General features: G+C 34.0%; 1 protein-coding gene across 4 annotated transcripts in view; it reads right to left on the bottom strand.

The window, feature by feature from the left end:
• Positions 1 to 25,982, bottom strand: part of AFTPH (aftiphilin) — a 63,062-nt gene that overhangs the window by 23,038 nt on the left and 14,042 nt on the right. For 3 of the 4 annotated variants that reach the window (XM_054586891.1, XM_054586888.1, XM_054586890.1), the window contains exons 2-3: positions 12,357 to 14,311; positions 679 to 830 (exon numbers count right to left, since the gene is read on the bottom strand). In XM_054586891.1, coding sequence (XP_054442866.1) covers positions 679 to 830; positions 12,357 to 14,279 — 2,075 coding nt within the window. In that variant the 5' untranslated portion in view covers positions 14,280 to 14,311. Of the gene's footprint in view, positions 1 to 678; positions 831 to 12,356; positions 14,312 to 17,079; positions 17,143 to 25,982 lie in introns of those variants that run through there. The other variant, XM_054586889.1, reaches the window with a different exon arrangement.

A 25,982-nucleotide genomic window follows, 5' to 3' on the forward strand; every position in this document is an offset into this window, starting at 1 on the left:
AGGAACCTTATTTACATGATTATAATAAAAATACCAAATAAAAATTTAACTGAAAACTAAAATATATTGGGATGATAAAGGGAGGGCAATAGCATATATAAGATCTAAGTTCTCATTTATCATACTATGAAGTCAAAATGAGAATATGTAAGACTGAGTGGTTAAAATAGTGATTTAGAACTATATATACAGTGTGTGTGTGTGTGTGTGTGTGTGTGCGCGCGCGCGCGCACACTCAAAAATGGAGAAGCAGAGAGGGTTTTAAAAAAATCATGTCTTTTGCCCTGGCCGATGGCTCAGTTGGTTGGAGCATTGTCCATATATCAAAAGGTTGTGGATTTGTCCCCAGTCAGTGCACATACTTATTAGGTTGCAAGCTTGACCCCTGGTCGGGACACAAACAGGAGGCAATGGATCAATGTTTCTCTCTCACATCTCTCTCCTTCTTTCTCTCTCTAAAATCAGATCACTGAGCCACACTGGCCAGGGCTTCTCTCTCTAAAATCAATAAAAACATCCTTGGGTGAAGTTTAATAAATATCATGTCCTTTTGCACAGTATGATTTTTTAAATTTTAACATACTAATGTTTTAGAACCTTAATGTTTTAAGATAACCTTATAAATTATAATAGTAGAAACTAACACATATACGTGTTATCTAACTGCCTACTACTTACCCATTTTCAGCTAAGGCCTCTCTTGTTTTTATTGGCAAGGTGCTTGTTTCCAGTAAGTGCTTCAGGGAAGTAACTTCTTCCTCAGTATTAGGTACAAATATGGAAGGAAAACATGCTTCGAAAATTCGCTCCAGGCGGTTTAGTAAAGCTGTCTGTACCAAAACACACCCCAAAAGTTTATTTTCATTTCTCCAGTTTTAATAATGTCATAATTTTATCATTACACACACACCCCCTCAGGGAAACTAGCAGTCAGGTAGCACAATTATTCACAGAACACCTGTTTTAAATGATTACTTTAAATAATCATGGCACTAGAGTGGTGAAAAATAAATGTAGTTACACACCAAGCACCATATCTTGTACTTTAGAAATTCATGTTTTTTATCCATTAGAAAAATCTACGAAGAAGAAATTATTATCCAATTGTAAAGTGAGAGAGTAATTTCAAATTTTGAAAAAGCAAAAATAAAAACAAATACCAGATAACATTCATATTCTTTACAACACATTGGGATGCTTCTTATTACAACTCACATACTCTAAATTTAGGACCAATAAGATTGGATGCTTGTAAAGTATGCTATTATGGATGAACAAACCTTTTTTCTTGGACATAAACTTGAATTTTGAAATGGTGCTGCTAACAACAAACCAAAGTAGGAAGGAATGTTTCAGTTTTTACTTAGAAATTCAACAGTTCATTTATTATTGGGATGATCAGTGTTATCTTTTAGAAATTCCATTTCTGCACTCTTTTATGGTATGTATATGAGTATACGTATTTTTGAATAAAACACTGCCTTTCCTCCAAGCAAAACCTGCATATTCCCAAGCATTTTCATCAAGAACATTGGCATTTGCATTAATTAAAACTTATGAGATTTACATTAACTTTTTTTTGATACCACTAGGTTTATTCTACATGTGAAAACCTACAATAGCATTTATTCCCACTTTCCTATTTCAGATACATGTAAAATTGAATAGTAGCTCAATTTACTGCTTAAACATCATCTAGGGATACAAATTGTTAATAAATTAAAGCTTGTTGGAAGATTAAGCATACTTCTGAAAATGATACCCACTGTACAAAAATGCTGCATCATGGTGGTACTTTCTACTAAGTAATGCAAACAGGTTAACACTTGATTTCTGTTGTATAGTACAGTGAGCAGACAGGAAAATAAAAACCAAAAGGAAAAATTTTCACGAACATATTTTCCCAACTAAAATATCTCTTTTGAAAGCAGTATCAGAGCAAAAAACTTAACACTGCAAAATCTGTTTCAGGGTACTCTTCTGCTATCTCTCCAAGTTACCCTAAAACCTTTATACTGATGTCTACGACATGAGAAAAGTTCTCAGTATCAATTATGAAACCCCCAGTAACAAGTAGACTCAAGATCCCAAGGCTTGTGAAACTTGAGTGCGTCAAGGGGACCGTGTTTAAAGCTTCAACAGAGGGAATGGGCAGACATTACTTTTAAAGGGATCAGATAACCATCTAATTGGAAACATGAGGAGTGTTGGCCTCTCATGGGCTGGGAAGGTAAACAAAAACTCACATAAGACCAAATCTTATTTGTCTGTAAATTAAAACAGAATCTTTCTGCTATCTTCTTTGTTAGCTTTTTAATGAGATAGAAAAAAAAAATTGTCAAAGGAAGAAATGACCCCAAAACACATTCAATCATTTGGGCAATATTATAAATGTAACAAGTTTTAGGTACACCAGTGAGCAAATTCTGTGGAATATACTTAAATTAGTAGAATGTACTGAGGAAACAGAATGTTATGTTAATCTAATTACCTCAATGTTTTACTTCTTCCCTAACCTTTTCTCATTAAGAATATAAATTACATGGAAATTTTAAAAGAAAATTCCGTATATCTTTAGGATTAGATATTACATTAAATAGCTTCAACTCTATTGTTGAATGAAGCAGGCAATTGTTTCTAAATAGGGTCAGATAGTAAATATTTTTGGCTTTGCAGATCCTCCACACACAAATAAGCGTGGGTGTGTTCCAGTGAAACCTTATGTACTAAAATGGGTGGCACGGCAGATTTGTCTCTCAGGCCACAGGTTGCCCAAATGAGGTCGAACAATAAACAAGTAACAAAGATTCAAGTAACCAGAGTCCACTAACTGAACAGTCCTGCCCAACACAAGGAGGAACTCTTCAAAAATTCAACAAGAAAATAGCTAACAGAATTAACAAAGACTTTGATTAAAATTAAATTTCCTCTAACATATTACTTTTAAAAGTGTATCAATTTCCAACTATCCACAAGACCTGTTTGATGGTAAAAAGGTATCCTCTGAAAGGAGTTTCTTACTACTATACTATGTTGTTCATGGTAATAAATAATCTTACACTTTATTTACTCCTAGTTAATTCCAGTTAGTAAATGGCTGATGTAATTATAACACTTTTAATAGAGATCTGGGGACTCAAGGGGCTGAGACTCAGATTCTGGATTTATAAACTTGGAGATCTAAGTGTTTACCTCACAGGATAGACAATAAATTAGAGGATAAGTACTTGGCACCTAGTGTGTACTCAAGAAGTGGTAGCTTTTACTACTATGTTATGTACACAGGCTCTGTGTGTATGTATACAGACAATACACATACACGCAGAGCCTGCCAGGGAATAAAATTGTCAAAACTAGGTTGAAATCTCATTAAGAATGTTTCTCTATCACTATTTAGCATTCTAAATCATTTTGGAAAAAACTTGTCTCAATCTATTAGTTTCTAGCATATTACAACAGGAAATTGAATAATCCCAATATTTTGCATACTCCCCAAGATCCTCCTATTCAGTTAGAAAAAAGTACCTACTTTAAAAAGATCTTTTAAAGAGCTGCATATATAAATAGAACCTGTTACTGCCACTATCTATAAATACTAAACTTTGGTGAACATTTTGGTTGATTTGTTGGCATTTATGATTTATACCTTGATCACATTATGAAATACAAAGTGTATAAACCACACATTAGGTGTGTTTAAGAGTGCTTTACTTTCCCAGAAGCACAATAAAGTTAAAAATTCAAAAATGTGATAAAACAATGTCTAAGTTACTTGGTAAGTATGATAGTTTACTATGGTACATATGATAGAATATAATTACCATAATGCTCAGAAGAAAAGTTAAAAAACATACCACAAGAATTGTTTCTCTTGTGACCAAACAGGTTTCTTTTAAGAAGCAGATATTCCAAAATAAATGATAATCAGACACTAAATTTTTAAAAAAATCATTGTTATTTTGGACATAAAATTTAAGCATGAGATAAAAGGGATCTAAAACTGTTATACAGAGCTGGGCAAAAGTAGGTTTACAGTTGTAATACAAACAAGTAATACAAAAATTAATAAATAATAATAGAATAAAGTGTGCTTTGCTTACTTACAGCTGGAAACCTACTGTTGCTCACCTCTGGATTGGTAAATATTCTGTGTTTTTTTAATTAAGTAATTTTAAGTGTTTTAAAATATATACAATTTTTCTTCAACACTATCATCCAAGGATAGTTTAATATGTGCAACAACCTTAAACCAAATCAGTGGTGCAATTAATATTGCATCAAATCCTGAGTCAATAATGTAAAATGTTACTTAAACTTGGGTTTATTCTATTGGACATACAAAAAAGGAACCTTAGTTAAGTTTCCTGATTATATGAACTCTTGTTTCTATATAGAATATATCTAGCCATAACAGAAGTCTACTCCTAAGTTTTGATTAAATTAGTGCACTGCTCAAATTTTAAACTCCATGTAGCTTACTAACTTAGAAAAAGATGTCAATTGAACAATAATATTTATTAGCATGTTATAGTACATGTGGACTTATATTTGATGCAAAATTCCAAAAGATTATATCATTTGGAGTTAGTGGTAAAGTCAGACTGGTTCAGCTCTAGTTTCCATAGGCAGACAAAGCAGCACATCTAAAGCAGGCAATATTAGTATAACCCAGTCCAGGAAAAAGGGAGGGCCAAATTCAGCAAAAGATCAAAAGATGTTTTCTGAAACATAGCCAGAAACTACAAAAGCCTTGTATGGTGCATTACTGGTTTTATTTAACACTTACATAGTGCTTACCATGTGCCAAGCATTATTGTAAATGCTTTACAAATATTAGCTCATTTAAATATAAGAACCATATGAGGATCATGACTGGTGTGGCTCAGTTTGTTGGGCGTCGTTCTGCAAACTAGAAAGGTTGTTGGTTTGGCCCAGACAGGGTGTGTACAAAAGGCAACCAATCAATGTTTCTGTCCCTTTCTTTCTCCCTCCCTTCCCCTATCTCTAAACATCAATAAGCATGTCCTTGGGTGAGGATAAAAAAAGAAAAGGAAAAAAAAGAAGACGACCCATACTAGCGAGGTAATAATAATACTGTCACCCTAATTTTTTAGATGAGAAAAATGGAGCACTAAGAGGTTAGATTAACTTGCACATTGCCTCATGGATTTACATGAGGAAGATATTCCTAACCTAGGAAGTATAGTTTCTGAGTTTGCACTCTTAACCATTATATTATATTGTCAAAGTAGTTCTAAATTCAATTTCTAAAAATTAAGGAGCTTTGAGGGCAAGGACTATGCTTTATCTTCAATCTCTAGTACCTAGGTTTCTACACATAGTTAGTACAGGAATATTTACTATATTAATGTGCAATAGATTTTTTAAAAAAAGCGCTGCACTTTTATTCAAGACTGCAGGGGGCATATTTGTTCTACTTACAAAAGTATATATTATTGTAAGCCACCAAAATCATTTTTGTACACAGGTTCGATACGTTTATATAAGTATAGCATGTATAAGTAATAACAGCTGAATGCATGTCTTTTAAGGTACTACGCTTGATGCTCTACATATATTATTACTTGACAAATCTTTTAAAAGAAATCCTGAAAGATAAGTATTATTGTTTCCATGGTACAGATGAAGAAACTAAAGTTAAGGGTGATTAAAATAACTAACTGGTCTCATGCTGGTATGTTGCACAGCAAGAATTCGATCCAAAGTCAGACTCTAAATAAAGCCTACTTTCTTTTCATTAAATTTTGTTTTTACCCACTTTTTTGGTCTTTCAAACATTTTTAGTCATTAGATAAGGTATTCAACTGTTAACTGCTGAGATGATGAATACACTTTAAAAAGCAAATTATTTCATTTAACATGACAATTCATAGTTTTCAACAAAGCAAAATGAAAATTTTTACTGAGTCAGCGCTGCATTCAATATTAATGTGAGGGTAACAAATAAGTGCACACACTTAGCATACTAAATTTTAGCTGAGGTTACAACAGTAACTAAACAAAATAATATTCATTATTGATTACTTAAATTTTGAATGGCTTTGACTCCAAAGTCAGAGAGAAAAAATAGTAATCAGTTGTCCCTTAAATTTGGAATTAGGAAACTGGCAACTGGTTAGCTGAATACCAGTTTATAAAACTTAGTCATGTCCTTCAATCCATACAAGTCTCAAATTCTAAGTCAAGCAAACAGCAGCACATTAGCCATTAAACATTCTAATTAGTGGGGGCTCTAATATAAATGTAGGGTTGAAAGTCAAATGTTCTTCAGGTAGACTCCCCTTTGATTTTCTCTATTCATGCCTAGGAAGCCAAATGTGGAGGTCTGCTACTCGCACACAAGAGCACTTACGCTCAGAAGAGTTCATACCTGACAAAACCAATTCTGAGAATGGAAACGAGCCCAAAGCAGCAGCTTTGCTCTCAAAATAGTTTGATGGGTGATTATATAGCCAGAAGTAGGGGTACTCCCACAGAAATTCTCATTTGCCTCTCTATTACTTTCCACTATTCACCGAAAAATCCAGTTGGCAAGATTATTTCTTGCACCTTTGAAGACCATTTTCCAAGTTCATTTCTGGGATTATTCAGTAACAACTAACATTTACTGAGCACTTACTATATGCAAGACAATGTGCTAAGCACCTTTAGATGCACAATTTTATTTTATATTCATAATCAGGGTTTCGAAGTAAGCACTTTTATTATCCTTTAACCCTGAAATTCAGGGAAGTGGATAACGTAAATCAGTGCTGGACCATGAATCTGAATCTGGCAGTGGGACCCCAGAGCATTGCCTTTAGGCACTATACTGTGCTCAGGGCCAACTTAGTAGGCACAGGGCCTAGGGCCCACAATAATTTTAGGGCTTCATGACAATGTTTTAATATCTAATACTAACATACTCACCTTTATATCGCTGTAAAATAAAATTTGAAATATCTTTTATGGGGAAGAGGTTTATAAAAGTCATATGTGGCCTTGGAAAGCCAGTGTACTCTCCAAAGGTTCACTGACTTTTACAGCATTTCTTGTTTCAAACATATGTGTTTTCCTGTCAGGGTCCCTTATTACCTTGAATGTCTTTACATTTTTATGGTTTTCACAAACCTGGTAAGATTTCTGGTAAAGCAGAAATGATTAACTGCCCAATTGTTTAATTCATCAATGGGGGCAAAAGATCACACATGAATTCATTTATATTCACTCCCAGTTCCCTCATATTGTCTATCTGTGGTTGGAGGAAGAAAGCCCTAGGGTATATAAACACCCATTTTCATTTTACCCATTTGTGAAAATAAATCATATTATCCAATGCAGAGCTTCTCAACTGATATGCCTCAGTCACAAACAGGTTACAAGTTTTCTAAAAATCCTGAAAACTGTATATAGACATGTAGTATTCCCATATGGTTAATTTTAGGTGTCAACTTGTCAGGGCCATTAGGTGCCTAGACAATGGATTAAACATTATTCTGGGTGTATCTGTGAAGGTGATTCTGGATGAGATTAACACTTGAATTGGTAGGCTGAGCAGAGCAGATTGTCTTTCCTAACACGAGTGGGTCTCATCCAATCACAGAAGACAGCCTACAAGCTATAGAGCTTGAAACTTTTCAGTTTCCAAATTCCAATTCCTTATAATCTCACTCTGCCCCTCCTCTCCCATCCATCCGTCCATCCATCCTCCTCATTCTGTTTCTCTGGAGATCTCTAACTGATACACCTCTATTTTTATAAACAACTACACGAGAGTATGAGCACATTAGGTGTATTAAAAGTCTCATTCAGTTTTTCAAAGTGGGGTGTAAGACCAGCACATCTAGGGTCCTAGACTCTGGTTTTTATGCCACTCAAATGTGTTATCTCCTTTAAAATATCTTGTATTTAAAGTAACTCCTAAAATTCCTTAAATATACTTCTAGTTGGTTTTCCTTTCTTTCTTGGGAACAGAAGTTGGTTATTGTTAATAGTTTTAATATTGATAGCATTAAGTCTTACTCGTAAGTGGAAGTTTAGAACAAACATAAAATCCACTGAGTAACTTAATCTTCCATTTAAAAGGATACCTTATGCCTCAACACCATAAAATATTAAGTAAGTCATCAAGTACTGTACAGCCTACAATTGTATACTTATCAATTCCCAATTTCAAGGTATATAAGAGTGACCGGTGTAATATTTACCATGCTCTAAAAAGATGCTTTGCACCTTCTACATAATTTCTGGATAAATCTAATAAAGTATTTTTATCTACAGGGTCCGGTAGAAGTAATGCCTGCTTGAATGTGGTTGGCAGGGTAATAGTAAGGGTGTAATAATTTCTAGTTTTAATTTGAACATTTCGCCTACAATGTCATGGGGTGTGCTTGAGTGTGATATTGTTATGTTACAGAATTACATACTTATGATTTTATAATAAAAGGTTTTGTAATAAAAAAGGGGAGTTATTTGTGCCAAAGTCTGTATTTTGGAGTCATAGCCCAGAATTTCACATTTTCTGAGGGAAAAATAACAAAAGGAATTTCTATCCAAATATTTCAGATTAGTCAAGAGCTATAAGGACAAAAATCTTATTTTGTTGAGATATAATTGACATTATATTAGTTTCAGGTGTGCAACATAATGATTTGGTATATGTATACTGCAAAATGACCACCACAGTTAAGTCTAGTTAACTCCATCACCACATAGTTACAAATTTTTCTTGTGATGAGAATTTTTAAGATCTACTTTCTTAGCAATTTTCAAATATCAAATAAAGGTATTATTAACTATGATCACCATGCTGTATATTACATCCCCAGGACCTATTTATTTTATAACTAGAAGTTTGTATCTTTTGCTGCTTAGGTTTGTTTTCAGTAGTAAGTTCAAGTGTTCCCTAAAATAAAGGAAAACCTGCACATATCTTAGGCCGATGATTAAACAAACAAAGGTGAAAATACAGGATTACAATCAGTTTGAGAATGCTAACTTTCTGGTGAACAAACTAATCACTTAATTTCAAAATAACATAAGCCAAAGTGATTCTCTTCTCCTTTTTGTGATACTCTTAATATTTAAAGCTCTCAAAATGACTCTTCATCTAAAATACAAATATCCCAGTAGTAATATGAATTAGATGGCTAATAAGAAAGAATGACTCATAGCTTCCTTTTCTACAGCCAATTAATATAAAAAAATTACTCACTAATTACCTAAGTATAACATCAGGGCAATACTCTTCAAATTTTACAGAAGACCAAAGTTAAATGTAGTGCTTATGACATTATCTTTTTTACTATACACACATCTAAGAAAAAGGCATCTTGGCTATCAGTCAGGGTTCCTTTCTGGGACATTAACAGGTTAAAAAAATAAAACAAGTAAAGAAAGAAGGAAGGGAGGGAGGGAAGGAGAGAACGAATGAACTGTAAAACAGTATACATAATGGTCTTTTTGAAAAAAGGACAGCTTTGAAAGTAAGGAGGATTTTGGTTTTTGTTGTCATTTTGTTTTGTTTTAAATCTTAGCCCAAAAGTAAAGAACAGATACCACTATTTACTTTTCTCCAAAATTTATAAGAATGTTAAAAGAATGAAATAATACTGAATTCTTGGTTCTCAAAAAAAAAAAAAAATCACTGTAGAGAAAGAATATTTCTCAATAAATGATCATGTATGGCTTTTATATCAAGGTTTACACCCATCTTTGAGGCCTGCTGGATCCACACCTAAGAATTAGTTTCTCTAAAAACACTTTATAACTTTAAAAGATTTCTCCTTGAACGATTTCCCCCTAAGTAACAAATTATTGCAGTAAAGCTGTAATAACCGATTGTCCCTTGACCTAAGGAAGATATATTTTATTGAAAAGGTTAAGATATCCTTTTGGTAGGCGGAAAAAAAGAAAGTACTACAAAATAGGGACCTGGACAATGTCACATACCAAATATAGTGAAAAGTTTAAGAACTCTGAAATTACAACTACACTCTTTGTCTGATTTCACAATACAATCATTCCTCATGTTTGTTTAATTGAATTAACTGAGCTCTGAATTCTAAGACTTTCACAACATTTTGTTAAAGCAGAATTTGCACAAAACCACTTGAGAGCACTCTGTTCACAAGAGAGTTGTTGCATCCAGGTTAAGATTGAATAGGAACGAGTCATTTTAAATTTTACCATTAAAAAACCTAATATATACTGTCATTAATTATTAGAAGGTTTCTGTGCGGACCCCAACATTGCAGCAACTATGAGAAACATTAAAAAATATTAACAAATCTAACCCTCTCCTAGAAAAATAATGGACTTTTCTAGCAGATTCTGGAAAAGGAAGAAACTGCAGGCCATAATCCTCCTTCACGACAACAGAAAAAGAATGAAAGTCACTTCCAACTACTTACTCACTCAGCTAGCAAGGCTTACTCATTCCCTACCTCAACTGTCTTACAAAGTTCTCTTCCAGCCCTTTCCAGCAGTTCCTCCATTCTACCACTCACCTCCAAGTTCTGCTCATTTTGCACAATTCATTCAGCAAAAATATAAGCCTAAGGACCAAGCCAAACAAATCTCTTAAGTCTTAATGGATCTTGCCACATCTATACAGTTTACTTTTACAAAATAGAATCATATACAAAATTCTGATTTTTCAGATTTTTTTCACTTATTTTAACATTTACTGTCATTTTATCTTCACTAAAGTCCTTTGAAGTAGACATCACAGATAACAGTTCATAGGTAACTTGCCCTAAATCATAACGCTTGTAAGAGGCTGAATCAAAATTTACACCCAGATCTGTAAGATTCCTTAAGGCCCATATACTTTATTACCTCCCATATTCAGTTATCGAATTATAAATAACTAACTTCGATCAACTTGTATGACACAAAAAAGTTTCCTTTTTAAAGTGGTCCTTTAAAAATTCATTATCTGATGATGTTAAAAGTTCTAAGGCTATAAATGAAAGATCATCCAATACCAGTGTCACCTTATACTCAAGTAAAATGAAACTAAAGAGGAAAAGAATTAGGTCAAAACCAACTGTCTTTGCTTTGCATTATATAATTAATTCACTCCTTGTTCACAATGGCAAGCTTCTGCCTCAATAATAAATTCCTCATCAGAAATAACACATATTAGCTAAACCATGTAATAACTGAATTAGCAAATCAAGCTATTCAGACATTCACAGTCAAATGAAAAGTGATCAGCTTTGTACAACTTGTAATACCATTAATTTTAACAATATCTTAAAGTATTAAAGGTGTTAAAGCAATGATGTATAACCATTTCAATTAACATTCAGACTTTAGAGGTATTTCCAATTAAAAATGGTTTGCTTAGCAGAAGATAACTGGAGAAGTAGACTTTATAGATTCTGATTTGTTCTCAGTATCTTTAAAATAAGCCCATGGGCTAAGTGTTACATATGTCAATTGTCAGCATAAAGCAGTTATTTCCAAGTGTTCTCTTTCACACCCCCGAGGTTGAGGAAAGGTAAAACAACTTGGGTATCAAGCTGCACCTCTAGGGGTTATTTTAGGTCAAAATAAATGTTAATGAATCTTCTCTGAAAGAGACTAGACCAGAAGAGGATAAAGTCCAGGAGGGTAAAAAACATTCTCCTTGACATTCCCACTGAACAAGACGTGTAACTATAAATGTGCATTTTTGCAAGAAATTATAAGCAAATAAATATAGCCACAGTAAGTCAGCCATGGTTATTCTTACTAAGCCTAATCTTTAATCTCTCTCTCATACCCTCACCCCAGGTCTTTTAGTATCTGTTAAAGTATGACGTCCAAATCTGCTTTTTTCAAATTCTTCTTCTATCCTTCAAGTCCCTATAGCCTTTTTAGCACAGGCTGAAGTTTCAAATTCTGATTACTCTCTCCTGCTATCAAAACAGTACTCCAATTTCGTAGGTCTTTGATAGGCTAAGTTATGATGCTGTTTTCTGAAGCCTAAAAAAAAAAGGCCTTCTAAATCTCAATTTAACCTTTTAAAATCACTGTTAAATTGAAGGATTCGCTGGGATAATTAATTAGTGAATTTTTACGTAAGTTATATTTATATTCAACAAAAAACCAAGTTGATGAATGTCTTTAAATAGTAAAAAACTCATTGAAATAAAGAAAAAGTTTACCAAGCATTATTGTAGGACTGCCTATTTCAAGTTTACCAAAGGCCTGTAAAACTGTAATTGATCTACAAATCAGGCAAGTATTACATACCATAAAGACTCCTTAATAGGTATCCACTTTAAAAAATTTTTTTCCAAAAGTGCAATTAGAAGCCTCCACAGCATATTTTATGTCATATAAAAATAGAAAAAATTAGTAAATACCTGAACCGAAGTGGCTGTTTCCTGTAAATGGCCACGAGCAACTGCTCCTTTGGAAGTTGCTAAAGGGACACCATGTGTTTGGGGGGTTTCCAGAGTATAAGTCTTTTCATCTGTCCTATGTGACTGCCAGGCTTCCTTTCGATGATGAGATTCAGCAACCTGCTGGTCTCCAAAAGCAGCCCAAGAGCAACTATCTTTCTGTCCATCCTCAAAAGCATTCCAATCTACGACGTGGTTAGGACCGGCTGAACTGAAGTCCGCAAAATCATCAGAGTCTTGAAAAGCACTGCAGTCCTCTTGAATATTTGGCACAGAATCAAAATCTCCAAAATCACCTTCTTGCCCAATTTTTAGTTTTGAAACAGGTTCCATTCCTGAAGAATTTCTTGTCAACTTACACTCCTCTGAAAAACGATTAGAATTCTGTTTTTGGTCTGACTCACTAATTATAACTTCCTCTTGGCAAGAAACAGCATTTGTGACCCCAAATTCTCCAAAGTCATCACTTGGTTCACTAACATGAGGAAAGTGCTCTGAGGACTCTTCAAAAGTGACATCATTCATTGAATCTTGAGGAGCAGTAACTAAAGGTGCAGTTGTGACACCGGCTGTGCCAAAGTCACCAAAATCATCCTTACTGGTATCTTTACAAGTCACAAAGTTGTTACTACTATCACCATTTTTTACACTGATAGAATCATCCAAAACATTTTCTTCTGTAGCATCAATGCTGGGGCTTTGGGAATTAGTAAATTTTCTACTTTCTTCTTTGGAAGAACTAACTTTATCTTCAGCATCAAGAGTTTTAATAGAATCCATGCATAGGTCAGTACATTTGGAAGTAAATAAATCAAGTTTTTCCTCAGTTTTACATTGTTCTCTCCTTCTGGCTTCTGAATTATCAGCTGAGTCTGCCAAACTCCAAGCCTTTGATTGAACACTTGAATTAAAAAATTCATCCTGTTGCAATGTTGGAAGGCCTTGTTTATTAGTACTGAAATCTCCATTACTCTTCATGCTTGTTTCTGAAATGCAAATCTGATCCTCTCCTTCAGTGTCTCCTTTATCATCAAAGCTTCTACCCAAAGACTCATCTTTTTCAGAATTCAGTTCACTGACTCTGTTAATTTCATTGTTTTCCTGAATGGTTAGTGCTTCTCTATCACTTAAAACTGCACATCCTATGTCTTCTAGTTGTATCCTTTCCTTTTTGGAAAATGTGGCAAAATCTGCAAATTCCTCAGCAGGACTATGTGCACCATCTAAACTATACTCAGTATTATGAGTGCTAAGAGGCTTTATTCCTTTTGAATCCACCACACTGTCCAGGTCATCTGTTCCCTGAGGATTTACAGTTTCCAATGCTGCAAACCCATTTGTTAGAATCTCCAGACAAGGAGGCTTTTCACCATTGCAGCTCTCTAACTGCTTGTTTTGATGAAGATTCATATCAGTTCTAAAATCTCCCAGAGAGAAACTTTCAGGTGTTCCAACAGTCTGTCTCTGCTCTATTATTTTATTTAAATCTCCTGGACTTTCTATGCCGTCACTGGAAGTATCTAAAGTTTTAGATGGAATTACTTCTTTGCTGGTGGTGGAGAGTAAAACATTAGACTGTCCTTTCACAGGAGAAGAAAGTTCAGCAGTGATGTCCTTATCATTACCATTTTTAATGGACTTAAAGCTTGTAAGGCTATCCACATTTTCTGAGAAATCATGAATTGGCATAAAATGGTTTGAAGGTACAAACTCTTCCTTGGGACGAGTATAATCTGGTGTATCAAAATCAACAAACTCTACACCAGAAGGGCTAACTTCTGAAAACCCACCAAATTCCCCAAATTCATCATCATCCTCATCCTCGGCTCCATTGTCTAGTGGTGGTGGGGATGAAGAGTACATTCGAATGATGTCTGGCTCCATTGTTCAGTTGCTTTCAAACAACTAATTTACACCTGAAGAAAAAAGAGAGAGATTTTTGGAGGATAGACTACATATAACAAGATCTTTCAAAATTCTCTAAGCTACTTCAAAACAATGCAAATTTACAATGCTCTGTTTTGTATCTTTTAAGCTGTTTTCCTCTTAGGTGAGGTTACTCTTCACAGGTACAGTAATATGCTAAACATTTTCCCCTTTCTAGTGTATGTTTCCAAGGGCATTTGTAGTGCATTATTAAATTTGAGGATTCCAGAAAATTTCAAATAAACACTTATAAAAATATATCTACAAAAGTTCTCTTTTGGGGCACTTGCTGTTTCTCTTAAGCCCTCTTTCCAGTTCACTCAGGGCTTGCTGTATGAGTGTGCATGAGTTCTTTATAAATAAAAGACATGAAGCCCTCACTGGTGTGGCTCAGCAGACTGAGTGCCGGCCTGTGAACTGAAAGGTCGCAGGTTTAATTCCCAGTCAGGGCACATGCCTGGGTTGAAGGCCAGGTCCTTGGTTGGAGGCATGCAAGAGGCAATTGACCAATGTTTCTCTCCCTCTCATTCTCCCTCTCTTCTCCTCTCTAAAAATAAATAAAATCATTTTTAAAAAAAGACATGAAAATTTGATTGCTAATAATTGCTACAAATATTTTCCTCATTTTGCTTTTCAATGTTTATTTTGGTCTCAGGTCGATTCTAGTCTTTTGTTTGAATAGACTTTTTTATTTTTTGGAATAGTTTTAGATTCAAAGCAAAAAAGCAGAAGGTACAGAGATTTCCCATATGCATAGCCTCCTCTATTATATTTTCTATTTGTTACAATTGATGAATCTACATCTATACATGATTATTATGCAAAGTTGATAGTTTATACTGGGGTTCACTCTTGGTGTGCATTCCTTGGGTTTGGACAAATGTATAAAGATGTGTCCACCATTATAGTTTCATACGCAGTAACTTCACTGCCCTAAAAATCCTCAGTGTTGCACCTATTCATCCCTCTTCTCCCCTGCCTCAGCAACCACTGATCTTTTTACTGTCTGTATAGTTTTGCCTTTTCCAGAATGTTATATAGTTGGAAACAAACAGTACATATGTAGCTTGTACATTCTGTATGATTGGCTTCTTTCACTTAGTAATAGGCATCTGAGGTTTCTCCATGTTTTTTCATGGCTTGCTAGGTCATTTCTTTTTAGCACAGAATATTTGGCTGCATGTACCACTGTTTAATTTTTCATAGTTTTCAATTTTGAAATCATTTAAGATGTACAAGAAATTGGAAAAGTTATTGTATGTACTCCACTTAATTTCCCCCCAATTATATGGTAAATAATGATAGTCATGATTAAACCAGGAAACTGACATCAGTACACTAACTCTGTTCCAGACCTTGTTAATTTAGACTTCACCATTTTTGTGTGTGTGTATGTGTGTAGTTCTAGGATATTTATCACATATACAGATTAGATTTGAGTAACCATCACTACAATTGCGGTAAGAACTGTTGCAAAAATAGTTTAATAATACCAATATAAAGTCCCTTGTGTTTCCCCTTAATAGTCACATCGTTCCCTCAACCCTAACTCTTGGCAACCACTGATCTGTTCTCTATCACTATAAAAAATCTGCTACTTCAAGAGTGTTATACAAATGGAGTCATACAATATGTAACTCTTTGAAATTGTCTTTTTCCACTTAGCTTAATGCCCTTGAGATTCACCCACGTTGCTGCTTGTATCAATAGTTCATTCCTTTTTATTGCTAAGTAGTATGCTATTGTATAGATGTACCACAGTTTTGTTTCTTCATTCACTCCATGAAAGACATTTTGGTTGTTTCCTGTATTTTATAATTAAAAATAAACCTGCTATGAACATTTATGTACAGACTATTATGAGAGTATGAGTTTTCACTTCCCTAACATTAAGTACCCAGGAGTATGAATGCTGGGATACAGTGTATATGTTTAATTCTATAAGAAACTGCCAATCTGTTTTCCCAAATTAATTTTTAAGGATCAAACCAAATTGAGCTTCTCATTAATAATTTTCTTCATTTTTTGCTATCATATAAGCTTAAGATTTAATAAATAGCATCACATTTTTTCTATCTTTGGAGTGTGTATCTTTAACATTTATTTTTTAACCATCTATATCTTATTTTACTGTATGATCTAAAGCAACAGTCTAAGTAAATTATTTCTTAAATCGTCAAGCAATTATTATAATCCCCATTTATTGAATAATCCTACCCATATCCTTTAGTTTATCATGTCTTTTTTAAAAACACATTTAATTCTTAAGTGGAATATATATTTGGGTTATTCTGTTCCTCTGTCCTAAACTGTCAAAAGTGCCACAAACATTAAAAGCAAAGGGAGGATTAACAACTAAAGTCCTAGAATAAAATGAGCCCATAAATAATGAATGGCTACTTCCTGCAATTCACAGTTGCCAGTCAGATACACGAGGGAAATGTTTACTGTAAAATTCAATCAGTTTTGCAAGCTAAAAAATAGCATTTTCTTCCAACTCTCAGGATAAAGTTTCATATGATCTTACAGTTTTAGAGAAAAGGTACCTTAGAAACCATGTTAATTTAATTTGGAGATGAGGAAAATGGAGCCAACTGATGATCAACTTTCCCAAAGGTCATACAGCTAGTTAGTGGAGAATGGCTTCAGAATTCTGAAAAGGATCTTTGAGGTCACTGACTGGCCAGTCAGTGAGACTTACATGAAAGAAATGAGCAAGTCATGAGAAAAGTAAAGGGCCTTATTGTAATATACCTACTTTAAATGGTCTTCCTTATGAAATCAGCATGATAAAGAAGAAAATAACTGTTTTAGTTCAGAGATACCTTCTTTTGTGCTCCTGATTTAAAGAGAAAAGGAAACAGTAAAAGATATATATACATATATATGTGTATATATATCTCCTATTTTCTTCCTATTTTTTAGAGTCCTAATAACTACTTCTAATGTTTAGCATACAGGCTAATTTGACCTTTAACAGTTCCTCTGTAATTAAGAAGTTCTTACTATTTAAAAATTCTCTCTCATCAGTAGTGAGAGTATGGAGAATGGATTCTTGTACACATGCACTGCTGGTGCGTATGCAAATTGTCACAAAGCTTCCAGAAGGCAATCTGGCTCTATTATACAAACTCTTAAAAAAAAAAAAAAGTAAAACAAAACGCTCCAAAGGGATTATTTAAACAAAGTATGTTATATCCTTATAATAGCATACTATGTAGTCATTAATATCATTTAAAAAAAATTTAAAACATTCCTAATGATGGGACCATACCAAAAGGACACAAAAGCCAGTTTGAAGGGGCTCCGACTAATTAAATCAGGGACAACTTGAGCATCAAAATAAAAATGATTACAATACACTGAATAAAATAATAAACTATCAATTCTTACAGATATAGACAGATAAGTTAATCAGTTGAAAGTCAGATGAGGAACAGGATATAGATAGCTTCAAAATACCTCCCCACAATATACTTAATACAAAGGGAAAAAGTGTAACTTTATAGTGGTAAAGCCTGACACTTAATTAAATGATCAAAGTGAATGAACATTATTAGTAATGGGAATACCAAAATCATGCATCACCTGACAAATGCAATGAGAACACAATTACTTTCGGAATAGTCCTGCCAAAAATATACAGACTGAATTGAGTCGTAAGGAAACTTGAGACAAACTCAAGTTGAGAGAAAGTCTACAGAACAATCTTCTAAAGTATCAGTGTCATGAAAGCTAAGGAAAAATTGAAGAACTTTCCAGATTGAAGATGACTAGAGACATACCAAGTAAATGTGGCATTTCATTCTCTACTGACTCCCTTTTTATAAAGGTCATTATTGGAATGATTATTAAACTTGAATAGAGTCTAAGGATTTTATAGCAACAATGTACTGATGCTAATTTCTTGATTTTGATGGTAGTATTGTGGTTATGTAAGATGATGTCCTTGGCTGTAGGAAGTACAATTAAAATACTTGGGAGAGATAGGGTATTGGATTGATAAGTCTCAAATTATTTTGGCAAAAACTTATTTGTACTGAACTTGCAAATTTTTATAAATCTATGACTATTTCAAAATGAAAAAAATTGAAAACATTCAAGGAGATTTATGTTTGTGTTTAAGTATGCATGTTTTACAATAAACACATGTTACTTATACAATAACACTTAATTTTTTAAATTGTGGCAAAATATACATAAAATTTACTATAGTAACCATTTTTAAGTATACAGTTCAATGGCATTAACTTACACTCACACTGTTGTGCAATCTTTTGTCACCATCCATCTCTAGAACTTTTAATTTTCCAAAATATCTCAGTATTTTCTGTTCCCATTAAACAATAACTCCCATTCCCATTCCCTACTCCACCCTGGCCCCAGCTCCTGCAACCACCATTCTACTTTGTCACTATCAATCTGACTATTCTAGGTAACTTCACCTAAGTGGGATCATACAGTATCTGTTCTTTTGTGACTGGCTTTATTTCACTTACCATTATGTCCTCAAAGTTCATGCATGTTGCAGCAAATGTCAAAATTTCACCCTTTTTAAAGCTGAATATTATTTCCATTGTATGTGTATAAACTATCATCTGTTGATGGATAGTTGGGTTGCTTCCACCTTTGGCTATTGTGAATGCTGCTGCTATGAATATGGGTGTGTAACATACCTTATTAACTTTTTATTTTGAAATAATAATAGACTAAAAGAAAGTTGCAAAAATAGTACAGTCTTGTGCACCCTTCACCCAGCTTCCCCTGATGGTGGTACCTATATAGTTCTAGTAAATAGCAAAACTGGAAATTGACATTGTTGGTACATTACTGTTAACTAGACTATTGACCTTACTCAGTTTTATCATTAAAAACAAAACAAAACAAAACAAAACCTTGCAACCCTTTGTGTTGGTGTGTAGTTCTGGTCAGTTTATCTGGTGTACAGATGTGTATAACTACCACCACTATCTGGATAACTTCCCCTACTCCCCGACCCCATCCCTGTCCCTGGGCAACCACAAATTTGCTCCATCTCCATAGTTTTGTTACTGCAAGAGTGTTATATAAATAGAATCATATAGTATGTAACCTTTTGAGGTTAACTTTTTCCACTCAGTATAATTCCCTTAAGGTCCATCCCGGTTGTTGCATGTATCAATAGATCAATCATTTTTATTGTTGAACAGTATTCTACTATACAAATATACCAGTTTGTTCAACCATTCACCAACTGAAAAACATATGGGTTATTTCCAGTATCTTATTATTATAAATAGTATGTATACTATATTAATAATATACACTAATACATGTTTAACTAGTATATATAGTAAAGATGCTAAGAGCATTTATGTACAGTTTTTTATGTGAACATAAGTTCTCATTTTTTTGTGATAAGTTGCCCAAGAATGTGATTACTGGGTCCTATGGTAGGTGCATGTTTAGTTTTGTAAAAAAACAAACAAATAAAAATGCCAAACTATTTTCCAGACTGCTTTAACATTCTACATTCCCATAATACTTTATTTTTGAAGAACCATCTGTGATGTTTGTTTTTAGTAAAATCTGTTCATGGTTAACCTACTGCTTTTTCTAAAACTTTTGTTTAAAAAATAAAATATTTTATTGGTTTAAGGCCTGTTTCAAACTTGGATATTAGGGCAAATACCAAGATCTGTATAAGGGACTTTGTAACCAAACCAACAACTCAGAGAATAGCTTTTCATCCTGTCACACCTTGGCCAAGTACATTCTTTTTTTTTTTCCCTGTAGGTGAAACAGGCTCTATCAGCCTCCCAGATTACTATCATTTCCATATTTCTCAAATCTGTGTCTCCGATTGATGGAAGAACTTGGGCGCACATTCCCCTTCAGCAGGTCTTAAGTCTGGCCCAACTCACCCTTCAGAAACCCATGAGAGTGTCACTCCCAAGTTTCAGCCAAGGATCCCAACCAGTCAGTGTGAAGGAGGCCTGAAATATGCCAGAAAATTCTTCTATATCTAGGCCAATTCAGTAATATTTGTTAGTTGAAGTATTATTTATTGTTAACTGAAGTATTATTCGTATAGTGAATTTACCTATTAAGCTTGACTTAGACAAATCCACTTTTTATATAGAAAATACGGACTTCATATAGTTAGTTCTACTTAACAGGAAAAAAAAAAAAGGAAGAGGAGCTACTTATTGTGTCTGACACTTAACAAACTCAATAAATGTTTCTTCATCCTTCTTAATGGAAACTACTTACTCCATACCACAAGGAGTCCTAATCAGTTGTCCAATTTATTTATAACATGAACATGTACACATGTGTACATGCACAGGGAGGGATGTCTGTTTAACTTGCTATTTTTATCTCTGTTTATTCCAAGACCTATTAGAGGGGAGTAAAGAAGTAATGGGGGTATCCAGAAAAGATTCAAGTCACAGTACACACAAATAGTAGACTCGAGGCTCTCATGATTGGGGAGTAAATGGGGTACCTTAAAGGTAGTTAAAGCATGAAGATGGAGAATTTGGGCAGACCTCCTGAATTTGGAGATTTGCCCATGGGAAATCATATCATCACAGAGACTAGGGGACAACATAGCCTTTTTAACAAATGGTGCTAGATCAACTGGATATCTATACAAGTGGAAAAAAATATTTGATTCTACCTAACATCTTACATAAAAACAGCTCCAGATGGATTGTAGGCCTAAATGTGAAAAGGTAAAATATTCAACCTTCGAGGAGATAATTTCAGAGCTTATTTTTCATGACCTTAGGGAAGGCAAGATGTTTTAAACAAGACCCAGAAAGCAGTACTCATAAAAGAAATAATTGATAAATTTGGCTTCATTAAGATTAAAAACTTACGTTTATCAAAAGAACAACACTAATAGAGTGAAAAGGCTAGCACTGCCTGGGAAAAGATATTTGTAAAGCATGTAACTGTCAAAGAACTCATATCCAGAATATGTAAAGAATTCCTACAAAATAATATGAGACAACCCAATTAAAAAAAATGGCCAAAATATTTGAACAGGTATTTCACAGAGTATATCCAAAGGCCAATAAGCATATGAAAAGTTATCAATGAAATACACATTATAACCACAATAAGACAGCACCACATATCCATCAAAATGGCTAAAAATAAAACAAAACAATTTTAACCATAGCTACTGATGGCAAAGAGCAACTGGGATTCTCATATTCTAATGGTGGGAATGTAAACTGGTATACTCACTTGGAGAACTGTTTGAAGTATCTACTGAGACTGTACGAGGTCTATACCCCATAAAAGCGAAGATATTTATGCACTGAGAGACATACACAGCCTGTTCATGACAACTTCATTCTTAACTGAAAATAATACAAATATCCATCGACATCAAAATAAACCATGGTATATACATTCAACAAGATACATGGCAATACAATGTATCATTACTATGAGCAACAATATGGATGACTATCACAGAAAATAATGTGTGAAAAAAGCCATTCACAAAATATGTACTGTATAATTCCATTTCTATGAAGTTCAAAGTAGGCAAAACTAATCTGTGGTGGTAATTCAGAATAGTGGTTATCTATAGGGGGTTGAATACTGACTGGAAGGGGGCAAAAAAGAGCCTGCTGGATGCTAATATTATATCTTTTTTTGTTGTTGTTGCTAATATTGTATCTTGATCTGGGTAGTAGTTACACAGGCACAAATATTTGTAAAAATTCATCCCTTTGTACACTTAAAAAGATTTGTGTGTTTTGTTATATGTATGGTTACACAATAAAAAACAAACTATTTCTCAGAAAAATCAACATACTTAGATTAACAGCAACTACATTACAAATAAATGTGGATATATGACCATAGTTACAAATATACCATTCTACTTTTTAAAAACTTTACTTACTTATATCTTGCCTTATTCTGAGACTTAGGGCAATAAGAAGTCTGTCCAGAAGGTTATCCAGTCATATAATGTGAAAAAGAGACACTTACTGAAGAGGATACAAGATACAAGAAACATTGTATATATGACAATGATGCCTCAGCCCCCTTCAAAGTATACACCTTGGGACCTCACACAGTTCTCCCAATCTCCATCAGCTGTCCCAACATATTTTCCTGAATCTCATTGATGGTCTGAAATCTCTTCCCTTTCAAAGATGATTTTAGTTTTGGGAAAAGCCAGAAGTCACAGGGCAAAAAATATGGGCTGTAGGGGGGCTGAGTCACCTGGATGATTTGATATTTTGCCAAAAAACTCCTCGAGACATAATGTATGAGGATTGTGTTGTTGTAATAAAGCTGCCAATCACCAGTTGCCCATAGCTGCAGCCTTCTGAATCATCCAAATAGTTTCTGCAGAAGAATGTTTAAGCTTAACACAAAATTTGATGCATATCTGTTCCTCTACTCAGTCATTTTGAATGTGATGGTCACACAGTACACATACTCACTCAACAGCTTCTACAGCCCCCACTGACTAATACAGTGAAGTGGTCATTGTTCATGCATGCACATTCCAATCCACTCTCCTTGGCTGCCAGACTGATGTTGTGCAAACCATTCTCATTATATTAACAATGGCTGGACTTTTTCCAGACCTTGTATATGTATATCTCAAATGATAGGTAGCATGGTATGGGGGAAAGATCTTGGACTTGGACTAAAATGGATCCTAGGTTCAAATGAGTAAAACCCCTCATCTACTAACTAAGAGATTGCCCTCTCTTGAGCTTCAGCTTCTTATTTATAAAAGGGGGCTAGCAGTTCCTACCTTTCAAAGCTGTTGTGAGAATTACAGAAAACAGACCTTCCGTGGTATGTCCTGTATTCCCAATAGGTTATAAACATATCACATTTTAACTTTCACCAAGTCTGTGGCTCAAATCATAATCTACCCCTAACAAAATCAGACCCAATGTTTGCTTAGTTGGCACAAACATTCACATGACTCTGCATATAATTTAAAAGGTCACTGAAAGAACAAGTCATTTAAGAAAAATACTACTAACTGTACTAAAGATATATGAAGTTGACTTTATTGCAAATTTCTATAAACCAAACCCTAGAAAATAGGAAACAATGTTTAAGGTTAAAGGGCTGAGACCACAACATCTGAACTAACTCCAGGGACTGTTGGTTAAAAGATGGAAGTTTTGAAGTAGAATAGGATAATGAAACAGAAGTTGTCACCATTACTTTGAAGGTAACTGACTGTAGGCCCTATACAGATAAAGGAAAGATCAAAAGAACAAAGATTTCTAAGAAGGTGCCTGTTTGGGATAGAAAGGATTCTACATTTTTCTCTAAGATATAGAGGAAGGACCTCTAGGAATCTCCCAGAATCAAACACTAAATAAAGAGTTCCTTCCAGACAAGCTAAAATCCCACTGCAGAAACTCTCTTTTTTTTCTTTTTTTTACAGGGTACCAACAGCATCCCTATGTACATCAACTTTCAGGGCCAGATGAGCACACCTGGATTATACAACCCAGCCTTACCAAGGACCCTTCACTTCAAACTTATTTTTATAGGGACTGGGATGGAGAGTGGGTGGGTGTGTGGACAATCCAAGCAGGAAGCATGATGGTAAGAAAATGGAAAAGTCAAATAACCATATCTGAACTTATGCTACTTATATAAATAGTACAGACTAAATAGCAAGGTTTATTTAATGGATCACAAAAAAGAAATCACTACCTTTCTACCACAATATATCTGAGGTTTATAATTAGTCATTTGTTAAATCATTTGGCAAGTGAAGAAAAAAAAGACCTGTATTTTCTTTACAAAAATTAGTGAAAATGTAACATAAGCAATTAACAACATCAATTTTCATTACAAATGTTCTCTGCTATTGCATTAGTTCATATTACTAAAATCTTTACTGTAATATTCTCATGGGAGTTTTAAGATACTATCAAAATGTACTGTCAATGAATCTATCCAGCCTACATTCCTGCTTAAGAGTATCTTGTATTATAGAATTGTACACCTGAAACCTATATAATTTTATTACCTTGACGTCACTCCAATAAATTCAATAAAAACTAATAAATTTTTTAAAAGGTCATTTTATCATAAAGGAACAGAAGAGTCCTTCTTCTGAGCCATATGAAGATTTGGATTTTAGGTAACTTTCTGCTTTTTAATACACCTAGAGATGACTAAATCATAATGTCAAAAAAAGTTTTCATGCTTCTAAAGTTTATATCTACAAAAATGATCTTTTTTATTTTCTCTTTTTAAGTGCTTTGTCCTCAGCATAGTAGCTCAATGGTGGCTGATAAAATGGGGAAGTCCTAAAAATGGATGCTTTTTAGTAAAGAACTAAGAAAGGTTTTGTTGTTGTTTGTTATCAGGACTACTATCCTTACCTATTTCAATACAGACTGCAAATTTTAAGGCTACTTAATATAATTTCCACATTCTCAAAGCTAAATATTTTTTAAGAGATCTCATAATTCCTTTGAATTTGTCCATTCAAAAACAAAAACCTAAGACATCAGAGATACCAACTGTATCAATATATCACTATGTTCTCAACTGCATAGTAATATGCAGTATTATTTAAAACATCTGTTAAAAAATAGTATAGTCCATGTGCTTTTGTTCTCTGCTTACACCAATATCAAGTTAATATGCAGTCAGTGTTTACAAGGTGTGGGTACCTTATGAAAAGCACTCATTAATTACCTCATTTAGTCCTCACACTACACTATGAGGTAGGACTTGCTATCATCATTTTACAGATGAAGGAATAAAAGCTTAAAGAGGTTAAATAATCCCTCAAAGCAATGTAAGTAGTAAGTGGTGAATTAGTTACAAGCTAATAAAGTATCTGAAAAATATCTTAATGCATTAATTCCTGATATAATTGACAGCAAATATTAGAATTGGTCTTCCCTAAAAGATTACTGAGTTGTTCAGAAGAAGGTTTTTAAAACTTCCAAAGAACTTGGAGGAGGAAAAAAGGTGATTACCAGTAAGATAAAGAAAGTATAAAAAACAAATGCAAAGAAGTGAATCTCTTGTTTCAATATTAATGTACATAATAGTAAAAATGTGGTAAACAATGAAAATAAGCAGCAAAATATTTTGATCAACCTCAAAATGCCAGACTGCCAAAAGTAACAAAAGATTTTGTCTTCCTAGTTTTGATGCCAATAAGGGTCATTCGCAAAAGTGCAAATATCATGTATATAATGTAAATAACAACATGAGCAGCAACACACATTCATTCTTCAATGGATGTTGCTAAACAGTAATGAATTATCATTTTATAGAAGCTAGGTTTTAAAAATTCCTAAGAAAGAGCTTTTCTTTTACTATATATTTTAGCCTTCCATGCAAATCCATAAGCCATTTTACTTATGTTTGCAGTTTCACAGTAAAAATTAAACAAGATAAAAACATTAGAAATTGTTTCACCTTAAGTCGTCATATCCACTGACCATATTTGAGAGAGTATTAGCTATTTTTCTCAAAGGCACATCTAACTGAAATCGAGTAAATCACACTGGATAACTGCTGATAACAAAGGCAACAAAACAGAGGCAGCAATGAGGATAGATGCATTAGCCCTTGGAAAACAGGTCCCCTCCCCCTTCACCCCCCACTCCCAGCTCTGCCAGTACCCTGCTCTTATTGTATTATTGT

Source organism: Pteronotus mesoamericanus, unplaced genomic scaffold, assembly GCF_021234165.1.
Source record: "Pteronotus mesoamericanus isolate MK-2021 breed Mesoamerican mustached bat unplaced genomic scaffold, CSHL_Meso_final contig_98, whole genome shotgun sequence".
Taxonomy (NCBI): Eukaryota; Metazoa; Chordata; class Mammalia; order Chiroptera; family Mormoopidae; genus Pteronotus; species Pteronotus mesoamericanus.